At 50.3% G+C, this 23,518-nt stretch overlaps 1 protein-coding gene across 3 annotated transcripts in view; it reads right to left on the bottom strand.

Annotated features, from left to right (window-relative positions):
* The window catches only part of LYAR (Ly1 antibody reactive), a 174,882-nt gene that overhangs the window by 83,059 nt on the left and 68,305 nt on the right, over window positions 1–23,518 (bottom strand). For all 3 annotated transcript variants that reach the window (XM_075346887.1, XM_075346885.1, XM_075346886.1), the window contains 2 exons: window positions 21,181–21,333; window positions 9,427–9,541 (listed from right to left, as the gene is read on the bottom strand). In XM_075346887.1, the coding sequence (XP_075203002.1) occupies window positions 9,427–9,541; window positions 21,181–21,302 (237 nt within the window). In that variant the 5' untranslated portion in view covers window positions 21,303–21,333. The remainder of the gene's footprint in view (window positions 1–9,426; window positions 9,542–21,180; window positions 21,334–23,518) is intronic.

Genomic DNA, 23,518 nt, shown 5'->3' with positions numbered 1-23,518 from the left:
CCTAGGCTGGCATCTGCCGAAGCATAGGTATGCACCTGATAGTGTTTCGTGAAAGTGTGCAGGCTCGACCAGGTAGCCGCCTGACACACCTGCTGAGCCGTAGCCTGGTGCCTCAAAGCCCAGGACGCACCCACGGCTCTGGTAGAATGGGCCTTCAGCCCTGAGGGAACCGGAAGCCCAGCAGAACGGTAAGCTTCGAGAATTGGTTCCTTGATCCACCGAGCCAGGGTTGATTTGGAAGCCTGTGACCCTTTACGCTGGCCAGCGACAAGGACAAAGAGTGCATCCGAGCGGCGCAGGGGCGCCGTACGAGAAATGTAGAGTCTGAGTGCTCTGACCAGATCTAACAAGTGCAAATCCTTTTCACATTGCTGAACTGGATGAGGACAAAAAGAGGGTAAGGAGATATCTTGATTGAGATGAAAGGGGGATACCACCTTAGGGAGAAATTCCGGAACCGGACGCAGAACCACCTTGTCCTGGTGAAACACCAGGAAGGGGGCTTTGCATGACAGAGCTGCCAGCTCAGACACTCTCCGAAGTGAAGTGACTGCTACTAGGAAAACCACTTTCTGCGAAAGGCGTGCGAGAGAAATATGCCTCATTGGCTCGAACGGTGGTTTCTGAAGAACCATCAGCACCCTGTTCAGATCCCAGGGTTCCAACGGACGTTTGTAAGGAGGGACAATGTGACAAACCCCCTGCAGGAACGTGCGTACCTGTGGAAGTCTGGCCAGGCACTTCTGAAAAAACACAGAGAGCGCAGAGACTTGTCCCTTAAGGGAGCCGAGTGACAAACCCTTTTCCAATCCGGACTGAAGAAAGGACAGAAAAGTGGGCAATGCAAATGGCCAGGGAGAGAAACCCCCAGCAGAGCACCACGACAGGAATATTTTCCACGTCCTGTGGTAGATCTTGGCGGACGTTGGTTTCCTGGCCTGTCTCATAGTGGCAATGACCTCTTGAGATAATCCTGAAGACGCTAAGATCCAGGACTCAATGGCCACACAGTCAGGTTGAGGGCCGCAGAATTCAGATGGAAAAACGGCCCTTGAGACAGCAAGTCTGGTCGGTCTGGCAGTGCCCACGGTTGGCCGACCGTGAGATGCCACAGATCCGGGTACCACGACCTCCTCGGCCAGTCTGGAGCAACGAGGATGGCGCGGCGGCAGTCGGCCCTGATCTTGCGTAACACTCTGGGCAATAGTGCCAGCGGAGGAAACACATAAGGGAGTTGAAACTGCGACCAATCTTGAACTAAGGCGTCTGCCGCCAGAGCTCTGTGATCGTGAGAACGTGCCATGAATGCCGTGACCTTGTTGTTGTGCCGGGACGCCATTAGGTCGACGTCCGGCATCCCCCAGCGGCAACAGATCTCCTGAAACACGTCCGGGTGAAGGGACCATTCCCCTGCGTCCATGCCCTGGCGACTGAGAAAATCTGCTTCCCAGTTTTCCACGCCTGGGATGTGAACTGCGGAGATGGTGGAGGCCGTGGCTTCCACCCACATCAAAATCCGCCGGACTTCCTGAAAGGCTTGCCGACTGCGTGTCCCTCCTTGGTGGTTGATGTAAGCCACCGCGGTGGAGTTGTCCGACTGAATTCGGATCTGCTTGCCTTCCAGCCACTGCTGGAACGCCTTCAGGGCAAGATACACTGCCCTGATCTCCAGAACATTGATCTGAAGTGATGACTCTTGCTGGGTCCACGCACCCTGAGCCCTGTGGTGGAGAAAGACTGCTCCCCACCCTGACAGACTCGCGTCCGTCGTGACCACCGCCCAGGATGGGGGTAGGAAGGATTTCCCCTTCGATAATGAAGTGGGAAGAAGCCACCACCGAAGGGAAGCTTTGGTTGCCTGAGAGAGGGAGACATTCCTGTCGAGGGACGTCGGCTTCCTGTCCCATTTGCGTAGGATGTCCCATTGAAGAGGACGCAGGTGAAACTGCGCGAAAGGGACTGCCTCCATTGCTGCCACCATCTTCCCCAGGAAGTGCATGAGGCGCCTCAAGGGGTGTGACTGACCTTGAAGGAGAGATTGCACCCCCGTCTGTAGTGAACGCTGCTTGTTCAGCGGAAGCTTCACTATCGCTGAGAGGGTATGAAACTCCATGCCAAGATATGTCAGCGATTGGGCCGGTGACAGATTTGACTTTGGAAAATTGATGATCCACCCGAAACTCTGGAGAGTCTCCAGAGTAGCGGTGAGGCTGTGCTGGCATGCCTCTTGAGAGGGAGCCTTGACCAGCAGATCGTCTAAGTAAGGGATCACCGAGTGACCCTGAGAGTGGAGGACCGCAACTACTGCAGCCATGACCTTGGTGAAAACCCGTGGGGCTGTCGCCAGGCCGAACGGCAGTGCCACGAACTGAAGGTGTTCGTCTCCTATGGCGAAGCGCAGGAAGCGCTGATGCTCTGGAGCAATCGGTACGTGGAGATAAGCATCTTTGATATCGATCGATGCAAGGAAATCTCCTTGGGACATTGAGGCGATGACGGAGCGGAGGGATTCCATCCGGAACCGCCTGGTCTTTACGTGTTTGTTGAGCAGTTTTAGGTCCAGGACAGGACGGAAAGACCCGTCCTTCTTTGGAACCACAAACAGGTTGGAGTAAAAACCGTGACCCTGTTGCTGAAGAGGAACAGGGACCACCACTCCTTCTGCCTTCAGAGTGCCCAGCGCCTGCAGAAGAGCATCGGCTCGCTCGGGAGGCGGAGATGTTCTGAAAAATCGAGTCGGAGGACGAGAGCTGAACTCTATCCTGTAACCGTGAGACAGAATGTCTCTCACCCAACGGTCTTTTACCTGTGGCAGCCAAATGTCGGAAAAGCGGGAGAGCCTGCCACCGACCGAGGATGCGGTGTGAGGAGGCCGTAAGTCATGAGGAAGCCGCCTTGGTAGCGGCACCTCCGGCGGTCTTTTTAGGGCGTGACTTAGACCGCCATAGATCGGAGTTCCTCTGATCATTCTGAGGCCTTTTGGACGAGGAGAATTGGGACCTGCCCGTACCCCGAAAGGACCGAAACCTCGACTGTCCCCTCCTCTGTTGGGGTAATTTTGGTTTGGCCTGGGGTAAGGATGTTTCCTTTCCCTTGGATTGTTTGATGATTTCATCCAGCCTCTCACCAAACAAACGGTCGCCAGAAAATGGCAAACCGGTTAAGCACTTTTTGGAAGCTGAATCTGCCTTCCATTCCCGTAGCCACAGGGCCCTGCGGATTGCCACCGAATTGTCGGCTGCAACCGCCGTACGGCTCGCAGAGTCCAGGACAGCATTAATAGCGTAGGACGCAAATGCCGACGTTTGAGAAGTTATGGACGCCACTTGCGGCGCAGACGTACGTGTGAGTGCGTCAATTTGCGCTTGACCCGCTGAAATAGCTTGGAGTGCCCATACGGCTGCGAATGCTGGAGCAAAAGACGCGCCGATAGCTTCATAGATGGATTTCAACCAGAGCTCCATCTGTCTGTCAGTGGCATCCTTGAGCGAAGCCCCATCTTCAACTGCAACTATGGATCTAGCCGCCAGTCTGGAGATTGGAGGATCCACCTTGGGACACTGAGTCCAGCCCTTGACCACGTCAGGGGGGAAGGGATAACGTGTATCCTTAAGGCGCTTGGAAAAACGCTTATCTGGACAAACTCGGTGTTTCTGGACTGCCTCTCTGAAGTCGGAGTGATCCAGAAACATACTCGTTGTACGCTTGGGGAACCTGAAACGGAATTTCTCCTGCTGAGAGGCTGACTCCTCCACTGGAGGAGCCGAGGGAGAAATATCCAACATTTGATTTATGGACGCGATAAGATCATTCACTATGGCGTCACCATCAGGAGTATCAAGGTTGAGAGCGGCCTCAGGATCAGAATCCTGATCAGCTACCCCCGCTTCATCATACAGAGAGTCCTCCCTCTGAGACCCTGAACAATGTGAGGAGGTCGAGGGGATTTCCCAGCGAGCTCGCTTAGGCGGTCTGGGGCTGCGGTCCGTGTCAGAGACCTCACCCTGGGATCTATGAGACACCCCGGGGGAAAATTGTTGTTCCAACTGAGGGGAACCAGGGGGCAGTGATTCCACAGTGCCCATGGTCTGAGATACCGGTCTGGACTGCAAAGCTTCTAGAATCTTAGCCATAGTCTCAGAAAGTCTTTCAGTAAAAACTGTAAACTCCGTCCCTGTCACCTGGACAGTGTTAGCAGGTGGTTCCCCCTGGGCCCCCCTTAGCAGAGGCTCCGGCTGAGTAAGTGCCACAGGGGCCGAGCAGTGCACACAATGAGGGTCAGTGGAACCTGCCGGTAGCGAGGTCGTACATGTGGCGCAGGCAGCATAGTAAGCCTGTGTTTTGGCACCTCTGCTTCTTGTGGGCGCCATGCTGTTGTCTCCCGTGCACCATACAGTGTAAAGTATAGCCTATAAACATATAATCTATAACTACACTTCTGCACAAGTGGGGCCAGCACCTCAGGTGCTGCTTACCGCCCGCTTAAAGCGGTTATGTGGCCACCAAAATCCCTGCCTGGGTCTCCCAGAGCTTGTCTCCCCTCTGCAGCGTCAGAGGAGCTGACAGGAATGGCTGCCGGCGTCCTGAGGAGAGGAGGGAGCCGTGGGCGTGACCCAGAAAGTGCGGGAACTGGTGCCCCACTGTGCACAGTGAGGGGGGTGGAGTATGCAAAGCATGCTCCAGCCCTCAGTGCTGCCGTCCTGTACAGCGTCCCGCCCTTCCCCTGACTGGTAGGCCTGGGGGCGGGAGGAAAAAGAGACTAGGCCGCAAAAGCCGGGGACTCGAGTTATAAGCGCGGCCGCCGTATAAGCGCGGTCGGCGCGGAAGTCCCCGGCGCACTAACAGTCCCAGCCGCGCCGCAGTGATAACAATGGCAGCGGCGGTCAGCGCGGTAGTCCCCATACACTAACACACTCAGCGACGCTGCAGTGTGTAATGGCACAAACGCGGTCAGCGCCGCGGTCCCCGGTGCACTAGCACGCCCAGCAATGCTGGAGTGTTGCTGTGCGCGGTCCCCACGGGGACACAGAGTACCTCAAAGTAGCAGGGCCATGTCCCTGAACGATACTCGGCTCCTATCCAGCAGAGTCCTCAGGAGCTGTGGATGGAGCACGGTCTCAGTGCCTGGAGACCGATTAGGATCCCACATCACCCAGAGCCCTAGGGGGGATGGGGAAGGAAAACAGCATGTGGGCTCCAGCCTCCGTACCCGCAATGGATACCTCAACCTTAACAACACCGCCGACAAGAGTGGGGTGAGAAGGGAGCATGCTGGGGGCCCTGTTAAGGGCCCTCTTTTCTTCCATCCGACATAGTCAGCAGCTGCTGCTGACAAGCTGTGGAGCTATGCGTGCATGTCTGCCTCCTTCGCACAAAGCAAAAAACTGAGGAGCCCGTGGGAGCACGGGGGGTGTATAGGCAGAAGGGGAGGGGCTTTACACTTTTAGTGTAATACTTTGTGCGGCCTCCGGAGGCATAGCCTATACACCCAATTGTCTGGGTCTCCCAATGGAGCGACAAAGAAAAATCTGTTCAAAGTCCAGATCAGAATCGAATTCGGATTGGGTGTCTGACTCGTGGATCGTCAAAGTGTTGAAAGAAGTAGAATGAGAAAAGGATGCTCTCTTGGAAGACGCTGAGGGAGTGGGAGAGCTAGAAGAACTAGTGTGAGCTCGCTTCTTGGATTTTCTTGCATAGCCTGCCAAGTCGAAATTGAGGAATCGGAAAGTCCGACCTCTGAAAAGAGGTGGCTGGATTAAGTAGCCATTCCATGACCGAAACCAAGGCCTGGGATATCCTGATTAGGTTGACGAGGAGAAAGAGCCATGGGACATTAGGGACTTGGGATGCGTTATCACTGCATACAGTGGGGGGTTCCTGTGGTGGTGGCATGGTGGGCGGACTACAGTTTTGGCAGAGAGACAAGGTCTGACCAGAGGGGAACTTCTTGTGACAAGAGGTACAAGCAAAGTGAAGTACAAGATCTAGGTACTCTGAGGTACGGCAAAGAAAGAAGGGAAGTGCCAGAGTGAGGCTGCTGGTGAAAGAGCTGCCTCTAGATGGCAGACCATACTTTGTTTCAGCATTTAGCATACCTCTAGAACTGCGGGGACGGTGGCTTTGAGAGGCAGGAGACGACTGCAGGTGCTGGAAGTCCAGTGTGCAGGAGTGTGACAAAAGCTGCAGGCACTAAGAAGCTGGTGTGAAGGAACATGGCACTGAGCAAAAGGCGGCGTTGGTGGCGAAAAAGGAGGTGGTGAACGTGGAAGGGTGCGGAGGGATCACGAGCGCTGAGCGAGAGAGAAGTGCTCTGATAGGTTGGGCGAGGTAGTGCACGAGTGTCGGCGCAGCGTCTGGATGAATGGCGGTGGGGTGTTCCAAATACATGAGTAGACCACGATGAAGCTAGAAGCTAAATTAGAAATCGGGGTTCAAGCAAGAACCGGGGTGGCGTGGAGAATGCAACTAGCAAAGAAAGAGGGAAATCTGCAGTGTTAGCCTCATAGTAGCACCAGCATACACCCATGGTTTCCTGTGTCCCTCTATAAAGAGAGAATTTTTTTTAACCAATTATCTGCCATAGAAGACCAGGACTCAGGCGAATGACCAGCAGGAATCCGGGTAGTCATCTCCTCTCTGCTAGATCACAGGAAATACAGACATTATCACTTCACTAGCTGCAAAGGCTAAAGGGGGCTTTACATGCAGCGACATCGCTGGTGAAAGCACCCGCACCCGTTGGTTGTGTCTCACGGGCAAATCGCTGCCCGTGGCGCACAACATCGTTATGACCCGTCACACGGGACTTACCTGCCTAGCGACGTCGCTCTGGCCGGCGAACCGCCTCCTTTCTAAGGGGGCAGTTTGTGTGGCGTCACAGCGGCGTCACTAAGCGGCCACCCAATAGAAGCAGAGGGGCGGAGATGAGAGGGCGTAACATCCCGCCCACCTCCTTCCTTCCTCATTGTGGGCGGCCGCAGGTAAGGTGATGTTCCTCGTTCCTGTGGTATCACACGTAGCGATGTGTGCTGCTGCAGGAACAACGAACAACCAGCGTCCTGTAACGGCATCGATTTTATGAAAATGAACGACGTGTCAACGATCAGGTGAGTATTTTTGATCGCTAACACTCGCTCGGAGCTGTTACACACAACGACGTCGCTAACGACGCCGGATGTGTGTCACGGAATCCGTGACCCCCGGCGATATATCGTTAGATACGTCGTTGCGTCTATTGGGGCCTTTAGAAGGAACATAGCTGGCCATTTTATGTAAACTCATGATTAGAAGCTGTGGATGATGCCGAGTGAGGCTCGGTCCTCACGTCTGGTTGAACAATCTGTATGTCCCATTATAACACCTGGCAAACAAAATAAGTGATGTATTCCATGAGTTTTGCAAACAAAAGACCACAGGCCTTATTAATTACTGGGTCTGTCTAGAGTCCAATTTTTAGAACGGTAGATAAAGCCCTGCATGCAACAAATATATAAGCAACAGAAGGTTTGGCGTTCTGTTCTGAGTAACAATGAAACAAACCTAGAACGCTTCAGGTCTATGAATTAGTGATATGTCTGAAGGAGGAAGAATAAAGCCTACACTGTATGAAAACCTGCCTACAGTGAAATTGTGGCTTTAGCTGGCTGATGCCTACAGTGAAGCATGGTGGAGGCTTGGTGATGTTCTGCAACTACTTTGCTTTCACTAGCACCGAAAATTAGCAGTGTGTGTGGGCGACAAGATGGATTCAATCAAGTATCAGGAAATCCTAGGAGAAGATATCATACCATATATCATACAGGTCATATGAAAAAGTTTGGGCACCCCTATTAATTTTAACCTTTTTTCTTTATAACAATTTGGGTTTTTGCAACAGCTATTTCAGTTTCATATATCTAATAACTGATGGACTCAGTAATATTTCTGGATTGAAATGAGGTTTATTGTACTAACAGAAAATGTGCAATCCGCACATGGTGCAAACGTAGGGGCACCTCAACATAAAAGTGACATTAATATTTTGTAGATCCTCCTTTTGCAAAAATCACAGCCTCTAGTCGCTTCCTGTAGCTTTTAATGAGTTCCTGGATCCTGGATGAAGGTATATTTGACCATTCCTGTTTACAAAACAATTCCAGTTCAGTTAAGTTTGATGGTCGCCGAGCATGGACAGCACGCTTCAAATCATCCCACAGATTTTCAATGATATTCAGGTCTGGGGACTGGGATGGCCATTCCAGAACATTGTAATTGTTCCTCTGCATGAATGCCTGAGTAGATTTGTAGCAGTGTTTTGGATCATTATCTTGCTGAAATATCCATCCCCTGCGTAACTTCAACTTCGTCACCGATTCTTGCACATTATTGTCAAGAATCTGCTGATACTGAGTTGAATCCATGCGACCCTCAACTTTAACAAGATTCCCGGTGTCGGCATTGGCCACACAGCCCCAAAGCATGATGGAACCTCCACCAAATTTTACTGTGGGTAGCAAGTGCTTTTCTTGGAATGTTTTTTTGCCTCCATGCATAACGCCTTTTTGTATGACCAAACCACTCAATCTTTGTTTCATCAGTCCACAGGACCTTCTTCCAAAATGTAACTGGCTTGTCCAAATGTGCTTTTGCATACCTCAGGCGACTATGTTTGTGGCGTGCTTGCAGAAACGGCTTCTTTCGCATCACTCTCCCATACAGCTTCTCCTTGTGCAAAGTGCGCTGTATTGTTGACCGATGCACATTGACACCAGCAAGATGAAGCTGCAGGTCTTTGGAGGTGGTTTGTGGATTGTCCTTGACTGTTCTCACCATTCTTCTTCTCTGCCTTTCTGATATTTTTCTTGACCTGCCACTTCTGGGATTAACAAGAACTGTACCTGTGTTCTTCCATTTCCTTACTATGTTCCTCACAGTGGAAACTGACAGTTTAAATCTATGAGACAACTTTTTATATCCTTCCCCTGAACAACTATGTTGAATAATCTTTGTTTTCAGATCATTTGAGAGTTGTTTTGAGGAGCCCATGATGCCACTCTTCAAAGGAGATTCAAATAGGAGAACAACTTGCAAGTGGCCACCTTAAATACCTTTTCTCATGATTGGATACACCTGCCTATGAAGTTCAAAGCTCAGTGAGGTTTCAGAACCAATTTAGTGCTTTAGTAAGTCAGTAAAAAGTAGTTAGGAGTGTTCAAACCAAGAAATTGATAAGGGTGCCCATACTTTTGCACCAGTCAAATTTTGTTTAAATGCAGATTGCACATTTTCTGTTAGTACAATAAACCTCATTTCAATCCAGAAATATTACTCAGTCCATCAGTTATTAGATATATGAAACTGAAATAGCTGTTTGAACCTGCAATGGAGGGTGAACAATTATAATTACAGCTATAAATGTAGATGTGATTCCAGTGGACGGACGCTCACCTGAATCCATTGCACCTGCTTCTCTTCCCCTTTCTTAGTTTTCGCTTCAAAGCCTTTGCCGCCATATTTCTCATCTTCAGTGACACATTTCAGGTGGGTTTTATAGTCGCTTCCCCTGCACAGCACAAACATTAGGAATTAGCACTTTGAGTTGCGAGACTCAGCAATTGAAGCCCTTATAACCCCTTTACGAGTAATGATGCGCTATGTACACATCATGCGTCATCCCTGCCTTTGTTGCAGGCTCACACAACGAGCCCGCATCTTTCCCTGCAGATGAAGGCTGAATCATTCAGCCTTCACCTGCCTCTAACAGCCATGCTTGGAGCAGTGCTTCACTTGCATCCATTAACCTGTTACATGTCACTGTCATATTCTGCCAGTAGCAGTTAACAAGCGCCAGCGGGGGGCTTCTATCCAGTCATTGGTATACCAACAAGACACGATCATGGGACGCCAATGAGTTGTCATGACAGCCGGGGGTCTGCTGATGACCAGTGCCTGTCATCTCAGTACTCCTGTGAAACCCAGCCCACGGCCGGAGTTCATAGAAGACTGTGATTTCTTCTATACACAGCAATGCTGTGGCACTGCTCTATACAGAACAAGTGATCGGACTATTGCAGGTTCAAGTCCCCAAGGGAAATATTAAGTACAGTACAAAGTAAAAAAACAGTTTGAAAAAATTTGAAAAAATAAAAACGTTCAAATCATCCCCCCACCTTTACCACTTTAAAAAGTAAGAAATAAAAAAATTCACTTATTTGGTATCGCAGCTTTAATCCGATAGGTAAACGGCATAAGCCATGGCAACCTGACCTTTCTACTGTGCGCTAGTCCTGATGCTGATGGGGGTGATGTGGGGTGGGTGCGGCATGTGCGCACGCGCAGCTTGTACCATTCCCATTGGTTACTGCCCACTCATATGACCAATTACCATGGGGATTTAAGGTCCTGTTAGTGATCAGTGGGAGATTATCCCCATGAATTGGTGTTGGGGAGTCCTATCTTTATACTCATTCTGCATAATGCACTTTTTGGTACGACTCATTTTATTGTATGCAATATCTTATACATGTCCACCACCGTTGTACTTTAAAGGGAACTTGTCACCAGATTTGGGGCTTATAAGCTGCGGCCACCCCAAGTGAGCTCTTATATACAACATTTTAACATGCTGTATATAAGAGCCCAGGCCGCTGTGTAGAACGTAAAAATTACTTCATAATTCTCACCTACGGGGCGGTGCGGTACCGACTAGTCGGATAGGTGTCTCCATTCTCTGGGTTCAGCGCCTCCTCTTTCGGCCATCTTTGTCCTCCTTCTTTTGAAGCCTGGGTGCATGACGCATCCTACATCATACACACAGGTTGGCATTGAGGTCCTGCGCAGGCGCACTTTGATCTGGCCTGAGCAGGGCAGATTAAAGTATTGTAGTGCGCCAGGACAGAGCAAAATACTGTAATGCGCAGGCGCGAGGAAAGTCAAAGAACACCCGCGCATGCGCACTATAATACTTTGATCTGCCTTCAGCCAGGAAGATCAAAGTTTGCAATGGTGCAGTTTGTATTAGGGGCACTTTTCACACTACGACATCGCAGGTGCGATGTCAGAGGGGTCATGTCCGGCATCGCACTCGACATCATAGTGTGTAAATCCTAGATGATATGATTAACGAGCGCAAAATCGTCGTAATCGTATCATCGGTGTAGTGTCTGTTAATTTCATAATTACGCGACTGCGACAGGTACGATGTTGTTTCTCGTTCCTGCAGCACACATCGCTGTGTGTGAAGCTGCAGGAGCGAGGAACATCTCCTACCTGCGTCCTGCAGCTCACGCCGGCTATGCGGAAGGACAGAGGTGGGCGGGATGTTTACGTCCCGCTCTTCTCTGCCCCTCCGCTTCTATTGGCCGCCTGCTGTGTGACGTCGCTATGACGCCGCACGACCCGCCCCCTTAATAAGGAGGCGGGTCGCCGGCCAGATCGACGTCGCAAGGCAGGTGAGTGCATGTGAAGCTGGCGTAGCGATATAGTTCGCTACAGCTGCTATCACAAGATATCGCTGCTGCGACGGGGGCGGGGACTATCGCGCTCGGCATCGTAAGCATCGGCTTGCATGTCGTAGTGTGCAAAGTGCCCCTTACTCTGTATTTTTCCTAAGTTTCAGGGGTTAATGTGTCTCTAATATCATCTGCTTTTTACATGTGTTATAGCACCTCTTGGCATTAGAAGGGTCAATTATCAGGTCTATTGGTTTCATGGTGGTGCAAAGAGTGGGTTCTGACCCCTTGATTTTTCATTTAAAGTATCCTATATTTGTATACTGATCTTTATAGCCTTTTGGCTTCCATCCACATGGTTATATGCACTGTCACCTTTTGTATTTGCCATATTATAGGTGCAGTTTGAGGGAGGCATGTTACCAGCCCAATAGCTATGCTTTTTAATTGTTTTTATTGGTATAGCTTTGTTAGTGTGTGCATTATTTATTCTTTGTATTTTTATGTATCTGTAATAAAATGTACCTGTTTTGGGTGATCCTCTTGCCCTGCCACATTTATTTTCTTCTTGTTTGAAGGTCTCTGTGTGAATGACGTAGGACGCATCATGCATACGGGGCTAAGCAGAAGGACGATGATCCCACAAGATGGAGGAGGTGCTGGACCGAGAGCAGCGTCACCCATTGGACCAGACCACCCCTAGGTGAGTATTATAAAGGTGTTTTTTATGTTATACACAGCGGCCTGGGCTCTTATATACAGTATTCTGGAATGCTGTACATAAGAGCCCACTGGTGGTGGCCGCAGCTCAAAAGACAAAAACCTGGTGAAAGGTTCCCTTTAATTCGTCCAGAGCAAAAGTATGCAAAATTTTAATTTATAATATTTTTTTCAAATCCAATGACTAATTCTTATGATCCGATTTAAAAGAAGGGAATTTTGTTTACTTACCGTAAATTCCTTTTCTTCTAGCTCTAATTGGGAGACCCAGACAATTGGGTGTATAGCTTCTGCCTCCGGAGGCCGCACAAAGTATTACACTCAAAAGTGTTAAGCCCCTCCCCTTCTGCCTATACACCCCCCGTGCTCCCACGGGCTCCTCAGTTTTGGTGCAAAAGCAAGAAGGAGGAAAAAGAATTATAGACTGGTTTAAAGTAACTTCAATCCGAAGGAATATCGGAGAACTGAAACCATTCAACATGAACAACATGTGTACACAAAAAAACAGGGCGGGTGCTGGGTCTCCCAATTAGAGCTAGAAGAAAAGGAATTTACGGTAAGTAAACAAAATTCCCTTCTTCTTTGTCGCTCTATTGGGAGACCCAGACAATTGGGACGTCCAAAAGCAGTCCCTGGGTGGGTAAATTAATACCTCGTAAGAGAGCCGTAAAACGGCCCTTTCCTACAGGTGGGCAACCGCCGCCTGAAGGACTCGTCTACCTAGGCTGGCATCCGCCAAAGCATAGGTATGCACCTGATAGTGCTTCGTGAAAATGTGCAGGCTCGACCAGGTAGCCGCCTGACACACCTGCTGAGCCGTAGCCTGGTGCCTCAAAGCCCAGGACGCGCCCACGGCTCTGGTAGAGTGGGTCTTCAGCCCTGAGGGAACCGGAAGCCCAGCCGAACGGTAAGCTTCGATAATTGGCTCCTTGATCCACCGAGCCAGGGTTGATTTGGAAGCCTGTGACCCTTTACGCTGGCCAGCGACAAGGACAAAGAGTGCATCCGAGCGGCGCAGGGGCGCCGTACGAGAAATGTAGAGTCTGAGTGCTCTCACCAAATCTAACAAGTGCAAATCCTTTTCACATTGGTGAACTGGATGAGGACAAAAAGAGGGTAAGGAGATATCCTGATTGAGATGAAAGGGGGATACCACCTTAGTGAGAAAATCCGGAACCGGACGTAGAACCACCTTGTCCTGGTGAACACCAGGAAAGGGGCTTTGCACGACAATGCTGCTAGCTCAGACACTCTCCGAAGAGAAGTGACTGCTACAAGAAAAACCACTTTCTGCGAAAGTCGTGAGAGGGAAATATCTCTCATTGGCTCGAATGGTGGTTTCTGAAGAACCATCAGAACCCTGTTTAGATCCCAGGGTTCTAACGGCCGCTTGTAAGGTGGAACGATGTGACAAACCCCCTGCAGGAACGTGCGTACCTGTGGAAGTCTGGCTAGGCGCTTCTGGAAAAAAACACAGAGGGCGCTGAGACTTGTCCCTTAAGGGAGCCGAGCGACAAACCCTTTTCCAGTCCAGATTGAAGGAAGGACAGAAAAGTAGGTAATGCAAATGGCCAGGGAGAAAAACCCTGAACAGAGCACCATGACAGAAAAAAAAATTTTTTCACGTCCTGTGAAAGATCTTGGCGGACGTTGGTTTCCTAGCCTGTCTCATAGTGGCAATGACGTCTTGAGATAACCCTGAAGACGCTAGGGTCCAGGACTCAATGGCCACACAGTCAGGTTGAGGGCCGCAGAATTCAGATGGAAAAACGGCCCTCGAGATAGCAAGTCTGTTCGGTCTGGTAGTGTCCACGGTTGGCCGACCGTGAGATGCCACAGATCCGGGTACCACGACCTCCTCGGCCAGTCTGGAGCGACGAGGATGGCGCGGCGGCAGTCGATCCTGATCTTGCGTAACACTCTGGGCAACAGTGCCAGCGGAGGAAACACATAAGGGAGCTGAAACTGCGACCAATCCTGAACTAAGGCGTCTGCCGCCAGAGCTCTGGGATCTTGAGACCGTGCTATGAACATTGGTATCTTGTTGTTGTGCCGGGACGCCATGAGGTCGACGTCCGGCACCCCCCAGCAGCAACAGATCTCCTGAAACACGTCCGGGTGAAGGGACCATTCCCCTGCGTCCATGCCCTGGCAACTGAGATAATCTGTTTCCCAGTTTTCCACGCCTGGGATGTGAACTGCGGATATGGCGGATGCCGTGGCTTCCACCCACATCAAAATCCGCCGGACTTCCTGGAAGGCTTGCCGGCTGCGTGTGCCGCCTTGGTGGTTGATGTATGCCACCGCTGTGGAAATGTCCGACTGAATTCGGATCTGCTTGCCCTCCAGCCACTGCTGGAACGCTTTCTGGGCAAGATACACTGCCCTTATTTCCAGAACATTGATCTGAAGCGAGGACTCTTGCTGGGTCCACGTACCCTGAGCCCTGTGGTGGAGAAAAACCGCTCCCCACCCTGACAGACTCTCGTCCGTCGTGACTACTTCCCAGGATGGGGGAAAGAAGGATTTCCCCTTCGATAATGAAGTGGGAAGACGCCACCACCGAAGGGAAGCTCTGGTCGCCTGAGAGAGGGAGACGGTCCTGTCGAGGGACGTCGTCTTCCTGTCCCATTTGCGTAGTATGTCCCATCGAAGGGGACGCAGGTGAAACTGCGCGAAGGGAACTGCCTCCATTGCTGCCACCATCTTCCCCAGGAAGTGCATGAGGCGCCTCAAGGGGTGTGACTGGCCTTGAAGGAGAGATTGTACCCCTTTCTGAAGTGACTACTGCTTGAACAGCGGAAGCTTCATTATCGCTGAGAGGGTATGAAACTCCATACCAAGATATGTCAGCGAGTGGGCCGGTGTCAGATTTGACTTTGGAAAATTGATGATCCACCCGAAACCCTGGAGAGTCTTCAGGGAAGCGTCGAGACTGCGTTGGCATGCCTCTTGAGAGGGTGCCTTGATCAGCATCTAAGTACGGGATCACCGAGTAACCCTGCGAGTGTAGGAGCGCTACTACAGTAGCCATAACCTTGGTAAAAACCCGTGGGGCTGTTGCCAGGCTGAACGGCAGTGCCACGAATTGCAAGTGTTCGTTTCCTATGGCGAAGCGCAAGAAGCGCTGGTGCTCTGGAGCAATCGGTACGTGGAAATAAGCATCTTTGATATCGATCGATGCAAGGAAATCTCCTTGGGACATTGAGGCAATGACGGAGCGGAGGGATTCCATCCTGAACCGTCTGGTTTTTACATGTTTGTTGAGCAGTTTCAGGTCCAGGACCGGGCGGAAAGACCCGTCCTCCTTTGGGACCACAAACAAGTTGGAGTAAAAACCGTGGCTCAGTTACTGAAGAGGAACCGGGATCACCACTCCTTCTGCCTTCAGAGTGCGCAGCGCCTGCAGAAGAGCCTCGGCTCTCTAGGGAGGCGGGGATGACCTGAAGAATCGAGTCGGGGGACGAGAGGTGAACTCTATCTTGTAACCGTGAGACAGAATGTCTCTCACCCAGCGGTCTTTTATTTGTGGCAGCCAGGTGTCGCAAAAGCGGGAGAGCCTGCCACCGACCGAGGATGCTACTAGAGGAGGTCGAAAGTCATGAGGAAGCCGCTTTGTTAGCGGCGCCTCCGGTGGCCTTTTAAGGACGTGACTTAGACCACCATGCATCAGAGTTCCTTTGTCCTTTCTGAGACCTTTTGGACGAGGAGAATTGGGACCTGCCCGCGCCCTGAAAGGACCGAAACCTCGACTGCCCTCTCCTCTGTTGGGGTATGTTCTGTTTGGGCTGGGGTAAGGATGTATCCTTTCCCTTGGATTGTTTGATGATTTCATCCAGACGCTCGCCAAACAGCCTGTCGCCAGAAATTGGCAAACTGGTTAAGCGCTTTTTTGGAAGCAGAATCTGTCTTCCATTCCCGTAGCCACAAGGCCCTGCGGAGTACCACCGAATTGGCGGCCGCGACCGCCGTACGGCTCGCAGAGTCCAGGACAGCAATAATAGCGTAAGACGCAATTGCCGAGGTCTGTGTGGTAATGGATGCCACTTGTGGCGCGGCCGTGTATGTGGCTGCTTCAATTTGCGCTTGACCTGCTGAGATAGCTTGCAGCGCCCATACGGCTGCGAATGCTGGGGCAAAAGAAGCTCCGATAGCTTCATAGATGGATTTCAACCAGAGCTCCATCTGCCTGTCAGTGGCATCTTTGAGCGAGGCCCCCTCTTCCACTGCAAGTATGGATCTAGCCGCCAGTCTGGAGATTGGAGGATCCACTATGGGACACTGAGTCCAACCTTTAACCACGTCAGGGGAAAAAGGATAACGTGTATCCTTAAGGCGCTTAGAAAAAACGCTTATCTGGACAAGCATGATGATTCTGGAGTGCCTCTCTGAAATCAGAGTGGTCTAGAAACATACTCGGTGTATGATAAGCTGACTCCTCCGCCGGAGGAGCTGAGGGAGAAATATCCAGCATTTGATCGATGGACGCAATAAGAACGTTCACTATGGCGTCCCCGTCTGGAGTATTAAGATTGAGAGCGCCCTCAGGCTCAGAATCCTGATCAGCTGTCTCCGCATCATCAACCAGAGATTCCCCCCGCTGAGACCCTGAACAATATGATGTCGAGGGAAATTCTAAGCGAGCCCACTTAGTCGGTCTGGGGCTGGGGTCTAAGTCAGAACCCTCAGCCTGGGATGTATGAGATACCCCGGGAGGACTTGGTCCAACTGAGGGGGGCCAGGGAACAATGATTCAACAGAGTCCCTTTGCTGAGATACCGGCCTGGACTGCAAGGCTTCTAGTATCTTAGCCATAGTCTCAGAGAGTTTTGCAAACTCCGTCCCCGTCACTAGGACAGTGTCAACAGGTGGCTCCCCCTGGGCCCCTCTTAGTAGGGGCCCTGGCTGAAGAAGTGTCACAGGGGCCCAACAATGCACACAATGCGGGTCAATGGAACCTGCCGGCAGCTGGGTCGTACAAGCGACGCAGGCAGCATAATAAGCCTGTGTTTTGGCACCCCTGCCTTTTGTGGGCGCCCTGAGTAACACAATAGGGTATATAGCCAGAATGAACTGTGCTCATACAGTGTAAAAAATATACTATAAACAAATAATGTATCCATACACTACAGCACCATGGGGCTAGCACCACAGGTGCTACTTACCATCCGCCTAAAGCGGTTATGAGGCCACCAGAGACCGTGTCTGGGTCTCCCAGGGTTTGTCCCTCTCTGCAGCGTCGTAGGAGCTGACAGGAAATGGCTGCGGCGTCCTGACGAGAGGAGGGAGCCTTGGCCGAGGTGCTCACACTGTGCACAGTGAGGGGGGTGGAGTATGGAAATCATACTCCAGCCCTCAGTGCTGCTCGTTCCGTGCAGCGTCCCGCCCTTCCCCTGCCTGTCAGGGCTGAGAGCGGGAGAAAGGGAAACTAGGCCGCAAGCAAGCCGGGGACTCGATATAAGCGTGGCCGCCGTAAAAGCGCGGCCGACGCCGAAGTCCCCGGCGAACTACAAGTCCCAGCCGCGCCGCAGTTTCCCATGGCAGCGGCGGTTAGCGCGGTAGCCCCTACATATAAACACACTCAGCGACGCTGAGTGTGTAATGGCACAGTTTAACCCGGTCAGTGCCGCGGTTCCCGGTGCACTAGCACACCCAGCAAAGCTGAGGTGTTGCCGTGCGCGGTCCCCACAGGGATACAGAGTACCTTCACGTAGCAGGGCCATGTCCCTGAACGGTACCCGGCTCCTATCCATCAGGCTCCACAGGAGTTGTGGATGAAGCACGGTCTCAGTGCCTGGAGACCGATAGGATCCCACTTCACCCAGAGCCCTGAGGGGGATGGGGAAGGAAAGCAGCATGTGGGCTCCAGCCTCTGTACCCGCAATGGATACCTCAACCTTAACAACACCGCCGACAAGAGTGGGGTGAGAAGGGAGCATGCTGGGGGCCCTATATGGGCCCACTTTTCTTCCAACCGACATAGTCAGCAGCTGCTGCTGACTAAACTGTGGAGCTGTGCTGTGCGTGTCTGACCTCCTTCGCACAAAGCAAAAAACTGAGGAGCCCGTGGGAGCACGGGGGGTGTATAGGCAGAAGGGGAGGGGCTTAACACTTTTGAGTGTAATACTTTGTGCGGCCTCCGGAGGCAGAAGCTATACACCCAATTGTCTGGGTCTCCCAATAGAGCGACAAAGAAAAAAAAAAAATACACCTATTTTAACCATCACGTATGGATTTTGCACAAAAAGCTTGTGAAATTACGTACAAGCGAGATGACCAAGAAATATCTTTATTGTAGCTAAAAATCTCTACAATATTACCATATTTTTCGGATTATAAGATGCACTTTCCTCCCAAAAATTTGGGAGGAAAGTGAGGGGTGCGTCTTATAATCTGAATGTAGCTTACCGGGGTGGTGGAGAGGGGCCGGGGAAATGCTGCAGTGGCTGCTGCTGGGGCGGCTGTGCAGTGTTAGCAGGTGCTGTGCTGGGTCTCCAGCTGCTGCAGCGGCTGTGCAGGGTCTGCACGTGGTCTCCGGCATCTGGTGCTGGAGCTGCTGTGCTGGGTCTTCGGCTGCCGCAGCAGCTGTGCAGGGTCTGCACGTGGTCTCCAGCATCTGGTGCTGGAGCTGCTGTGTGTGGTCTCCGGCAGCATCACTGGCACTGTGGGTCGGGTGGTGAGGACTTCAAATAATGCTGCCCGGAGTCGACATGTGCGCAGTTAAAGCTCTCGGCTCAAGCTCTCATCTGCGCAGGTGCCGCCTCCGGCCCATTGATCTCCCTCCAACGGACTTCAGGAAAATGGCGCCTGGAGGTGGCGCTTACGCAGATGAGATCTCGACTTGCCATTGAGCCTAGCGCTCAATCTGCACTGACTCCGGGCACCATTTCTTTGAAGCCCTCACCGTCCGCAGCTGCCGGTGCAGCAGCCACCACAGCCCAAGCCCCAGCCTCCACCACAACCCAAGCACAGATGCCCGAGCACAGCAGCAACAGCCTTGGCCGCAGACTCCTCCTCCACCACCGCTACTGCCCCCTCTGGCATGACACCACCAGATTACAAGACGGACCCCATTTTTTTTTCTCCTTTTCTAGCTCTGAATTTGGGGTGCGTCTTATAAAACAAAAAATACGGTATATATAAATTTATTGAACATTCATTTTGCCATTTGATTGAAAATTAACTCCTTCACTCCCCGGCGATTTTCCGCTTTTTACTCCCCTTCTTCCAAGAGCCACAACTTTTTTATTTTTCCATCACTATAGCCATACGAGAGTTTGTTTTTTTGCAGGGCGAGTTGTACTTTTGAATTACGCCATTCATTCTGTCCCATTTTGTACTGGAAAATGAGACATAAATTACAAGTGCAGTGAAATTGCACAAAAAAAATAAAAAAAAAATTGAAAAATAGTTTTTTGTATTTATTTACCATGTTCACTATATGGTATGGACCTGGCAAAATGATTCCCCAGGTCAGTACAAGTTCATAGATACCAAACATGTATAGTTTTACTTTTATCTAAATGGTGAAAAAATATTCAGATTTTTTTTTAAAATACAAAGAGTTTTACTTTCAGTGCCATTTTCCAAGACCCAGTGTTCTCATTTTTTGGGATCTGGGGCTGTGTGACGGCTTATTTTTTGTATCTTGAATTGATGTTTTTAATTATACCATTTTTGTGTAGATGCGACGTTTTGCCGCCTGCATTGTCCTAGGTCGTCAAGGGGTTCATTCTTGCACCTTTTTCTTTTCTCTTCTAAGCTTCTCTTGATCCCTTTTCTCTTATAGAAGGCTGCGGATCTTCTCTATGAAGCATCCAATAGTCGTTCCCCATCATCTTCACCTTCCATCTATCTTGGTATCGTCGTTCCGCCTCCTCGCTATCGTCGTTCCGCCTCCTCGCTATCGTCGTTCCGCCTCCTCGCTATCGTCGTTCCGCCTCCTCGCTATCGTCGTTCCGCCTCCTCGCTATCGTCGTTCCGCCTCCTCGCTATCGTCGTTCCGCCTCCTCGCTATCGTCGTTCCACCTCCTCGCTATCGTCGTTCCACCTCCTCGGTATCGTCGTTCCCCCTCCTTGGTATCCTGATGAAATCTTTCTCCTTGCTCTTCGCTAACAGCACCAAGGTTTTCGGGAAAGTCCTCCAAATGGGAATGTAAAGAACATAACGTCAAATTCGTCAAACAACCCAAGGTTTTGAAACGTTTCAGCATGTTCTCCACCATGGAGTCGTTTGGATCTTTGGTATTACCTAGAAATGTCTTCACAACTTCTTTAAGAGAATCCCAAGCCTTTTTCTCAACAGCTTTCATTTTTGCTTCCACCAAGTCCTCCTTCATGAGTTTCTGAATATCCGCACACACAAACATGCCTTCCTTCAGTTTTGCTTTGGACAGTCTCTGAAACTTGGTGCTCAGATACTTAAAAGTCTCTCCTTCTTTCAGAAGAGATTTCACAGTCTGCTTCATCAGTCCAAGTTTAATGTGGAGTGGTGGCCGGAGAACTTCAGTGGGATCAACTAAACTTTCGGCAACTATGTTCTTGAGTCCAGATTATAAAGATGTTCTCGTTGGCCACATTTTTTGGCTTCAATGAGTCCTATCCCGGCTGTCCTATTCACACAAAAAGCATGGGTGCTTCGTGTATCCTCTTTGCTGCACAAGGAGCAAAGAGAGAACTTTCAGATCTCCATATATTGACCATCCTTCATCCTCATAGTTGTTTCCTGAGAATAAACTAATCTAATATCACCAAAAACATCCACCAATCGTCACACAAAGGGGTCAAAATACGGTGCACAAAAAAGCCTATGGAGTCAGTGTTTGCGAAAAAACTGTATAGGATTACATTTTTTTATGTTTTTACTGAGTTAAGCAATCGAAAGTGTATAAGAATCACCTCACACTTTTCACACAATTTTACCCTTGCAGACCTGTGATACAGGAAGATTTATAGCCGGCACCATCCTGCCTCTAATGATTAGTGACCGATGTAATAAATAGTCACAAAACAACTTGTAAGTTGGACGTACCAAAAATCTTTACCACAATCAATACAAGAGAGACACTGACAGCTCCGGCAGTTGCCGAGATGTTTCTCCACTTGTGCCTTCTTCAGAGATTCGCCACAGCCATTACAGGTGAAGAATACCATGGTGCCCCTTCCACACAGGACGGCCTCTCACCTATGTAAGAAAAAAAAAGGATTCAGATTTTACAGCAGATAACACCACATTGTAACCCAGCGTGACACAATCCAGAAGACTAGTGACTATAATGAGCATCAACACAAATCCTAGTAATCAGAGGTCAGCCGGTCATCTGCTGATTGTTACACGTCTGGACTGAGGAAGCCCCAGTGATCGATTGTTGTGCAAGGGGAAAAGAAAAAAAAACAAAACCTTTAATTACAGATATTGCTATAATTGTATCTGCCTTTAAACCTGCCAGCTGATACTTGCTGTGTGATCCGTGGCCAGCATACATCAGACACTGGCTGTATGGACCTCGCCTCCAGATACAGGACAGGGTGGGGGTCACCTCCAGGGACGGGACAGGGTGGGGGGGTTGCCTCCAGGGACGGGACAGGGTGGTTGCCTTCAGGGATGGGGAGGGGTCGCCTCCAAAAATGGGGCGGGGGTGGTAGACTCCAGGGGCGGGGCGGGGCACCTCCAGGGATGTGGTGGGGGTGAGATCACCACCAGGTACGGGGAGCGTAATCCCATCCAGAAACGGACAGGGAGTCGCATGGTAGGGATTAGGTTGAGTCCTGGTGTGATGTCACGTGGCGGGGATGAGGATTGGCCCCTGTGTGATGTCACAGGGCGGGGATGAGGTTTGGCCCCTGTGTGATGTCACATGGTGGGGATGAAGTTTGGCCCCTGTGTGATGTCACATGGCGGGGATGAGGTTTGGCCCCTGTGTGATGTCACATGGTGGGGATGAAGTTTGGCCCCTGTGTGATGTCACATGGCGGGGATGAGGTTTGGCCCCTGTGTGATGTCACATGGCGGGGGATGAGGTTGGCCCCTGTGTGATGTCACATGGCGGGGATGAGGTTTGGCTCCTGTGTGATGTCCAGGGCTGTGGAGTCAGTAAGCCACAGTTGCGACTCCGACTCCTGGATTTTATCAGGTTCCGACTCCGGCTCCGACTCCTTCATAAATGGCCAATTCATAACAACAAATTTACTGTTGTAAAATATTAACATCATGCTTATTCAGTTTCTCACCATCATATAAGTAATCAGCCACTTAGAGCAAAAACTACACTTATTAGAATACAATTAGAATATAGCAAATAACTTTTATAAACTGTAAGTAAATATGCAATAAACACTTTTATGCCGTTAATAAGAAGAAATCTATAAATTTGTCCTCAGAAAAAGTATTGCCTCTGTCAGATCCTCCTTCATGGATGCCCTCAAATCTGATCTAATTATTTTGAGAGCAGAGAACAACCTCTCTACACTAACTTGTGTTGGTGGCAAAGCAGTAACCACTCGGGCAACATCTCTGACAATGTCAGGATACAGAGGAATCGCTTGTTGCACTGTTATTTTTGATGAACGGTCAAATTTCCCAATTTCTTTTAGTGCACATGAAAAATTCTGCTGAAATGTACTGACTGTGTTCCTTGATGGGGATGACTCTTCTATGCGGGAACGCTTTGCATGGTCCTTGTGATCCAAATATTTTTCGAAATTAAATTCTTCATCAGTTGATCATGAGGGTGAAGATGTGGCAGGACGACCAAATTCTTCTTATTCCTCCTGACTGTTCTGCAACCCTTTCATCCTGCTATTTCAAACAGAGCTTCTTTTCCTTTAGGCTGGTTTCACACTACGTCTTTTTAACATCCATCCTTAACGTTATTTTAGCGGACAAGCGGATCCAGTGCAAATGCGTTTTCATTTCAATGCATTTGCAATGGACTCGCGTTAACATCCGTTCACCTGCGTTTGCCTGCGTTATAGTGAGGATCCAGTGACTTGCAGTTTTTTAACATGTTTCAAAAACGCTACTTGTAGCGTTTTTGAGCTCCGTCCAAATACTACAAATTGCTGGATCCTGACTATAACGCACGCAAACGCAGGTGAACACTGGCGTGCTGATAGACAGGATCCTGCTTTTGTACTGAGCATGCCCAGAAAGTACTGAGCATGCCCAGAACCAGTCTCGCGTGATCTGTCTATCTCTCTACTCCCTCCCTCACCCTCTCTCTCTCTATATCTGTCTTTCCCCCTTCCTCTCTCCCTCCCTCTCCCCCACCTGAGAGCTGCGGACACTCGTAACCAAGGTAAATATCGCGTAACCACTTCTCTTAGTTACCCGATGTTTACGTTGGTTACGCGTGCAGGCAGCCCTGCTC

Source organism: Anomaloglossus baeobatrachus, chromosome 1 (assembly GCF_048569485.1).
Source record: "Anomaloglossus baeobatrachus isolate aAnoBae1 chromosome 1, aAnoBae1.hap1, whole genome shotgun sequence".
NCBI lineage: Eukaryota > Metazoa > Chordata > Amphibia > Anura > Aromobatidae > Anomaloglossus > Anomaloglossus baeobatrachus.
The sequence above is the reverse complement of the archived record's forward strand: the minus strand, read 5'-3'. Positions and strand labels throughout refer to the sequence as shown.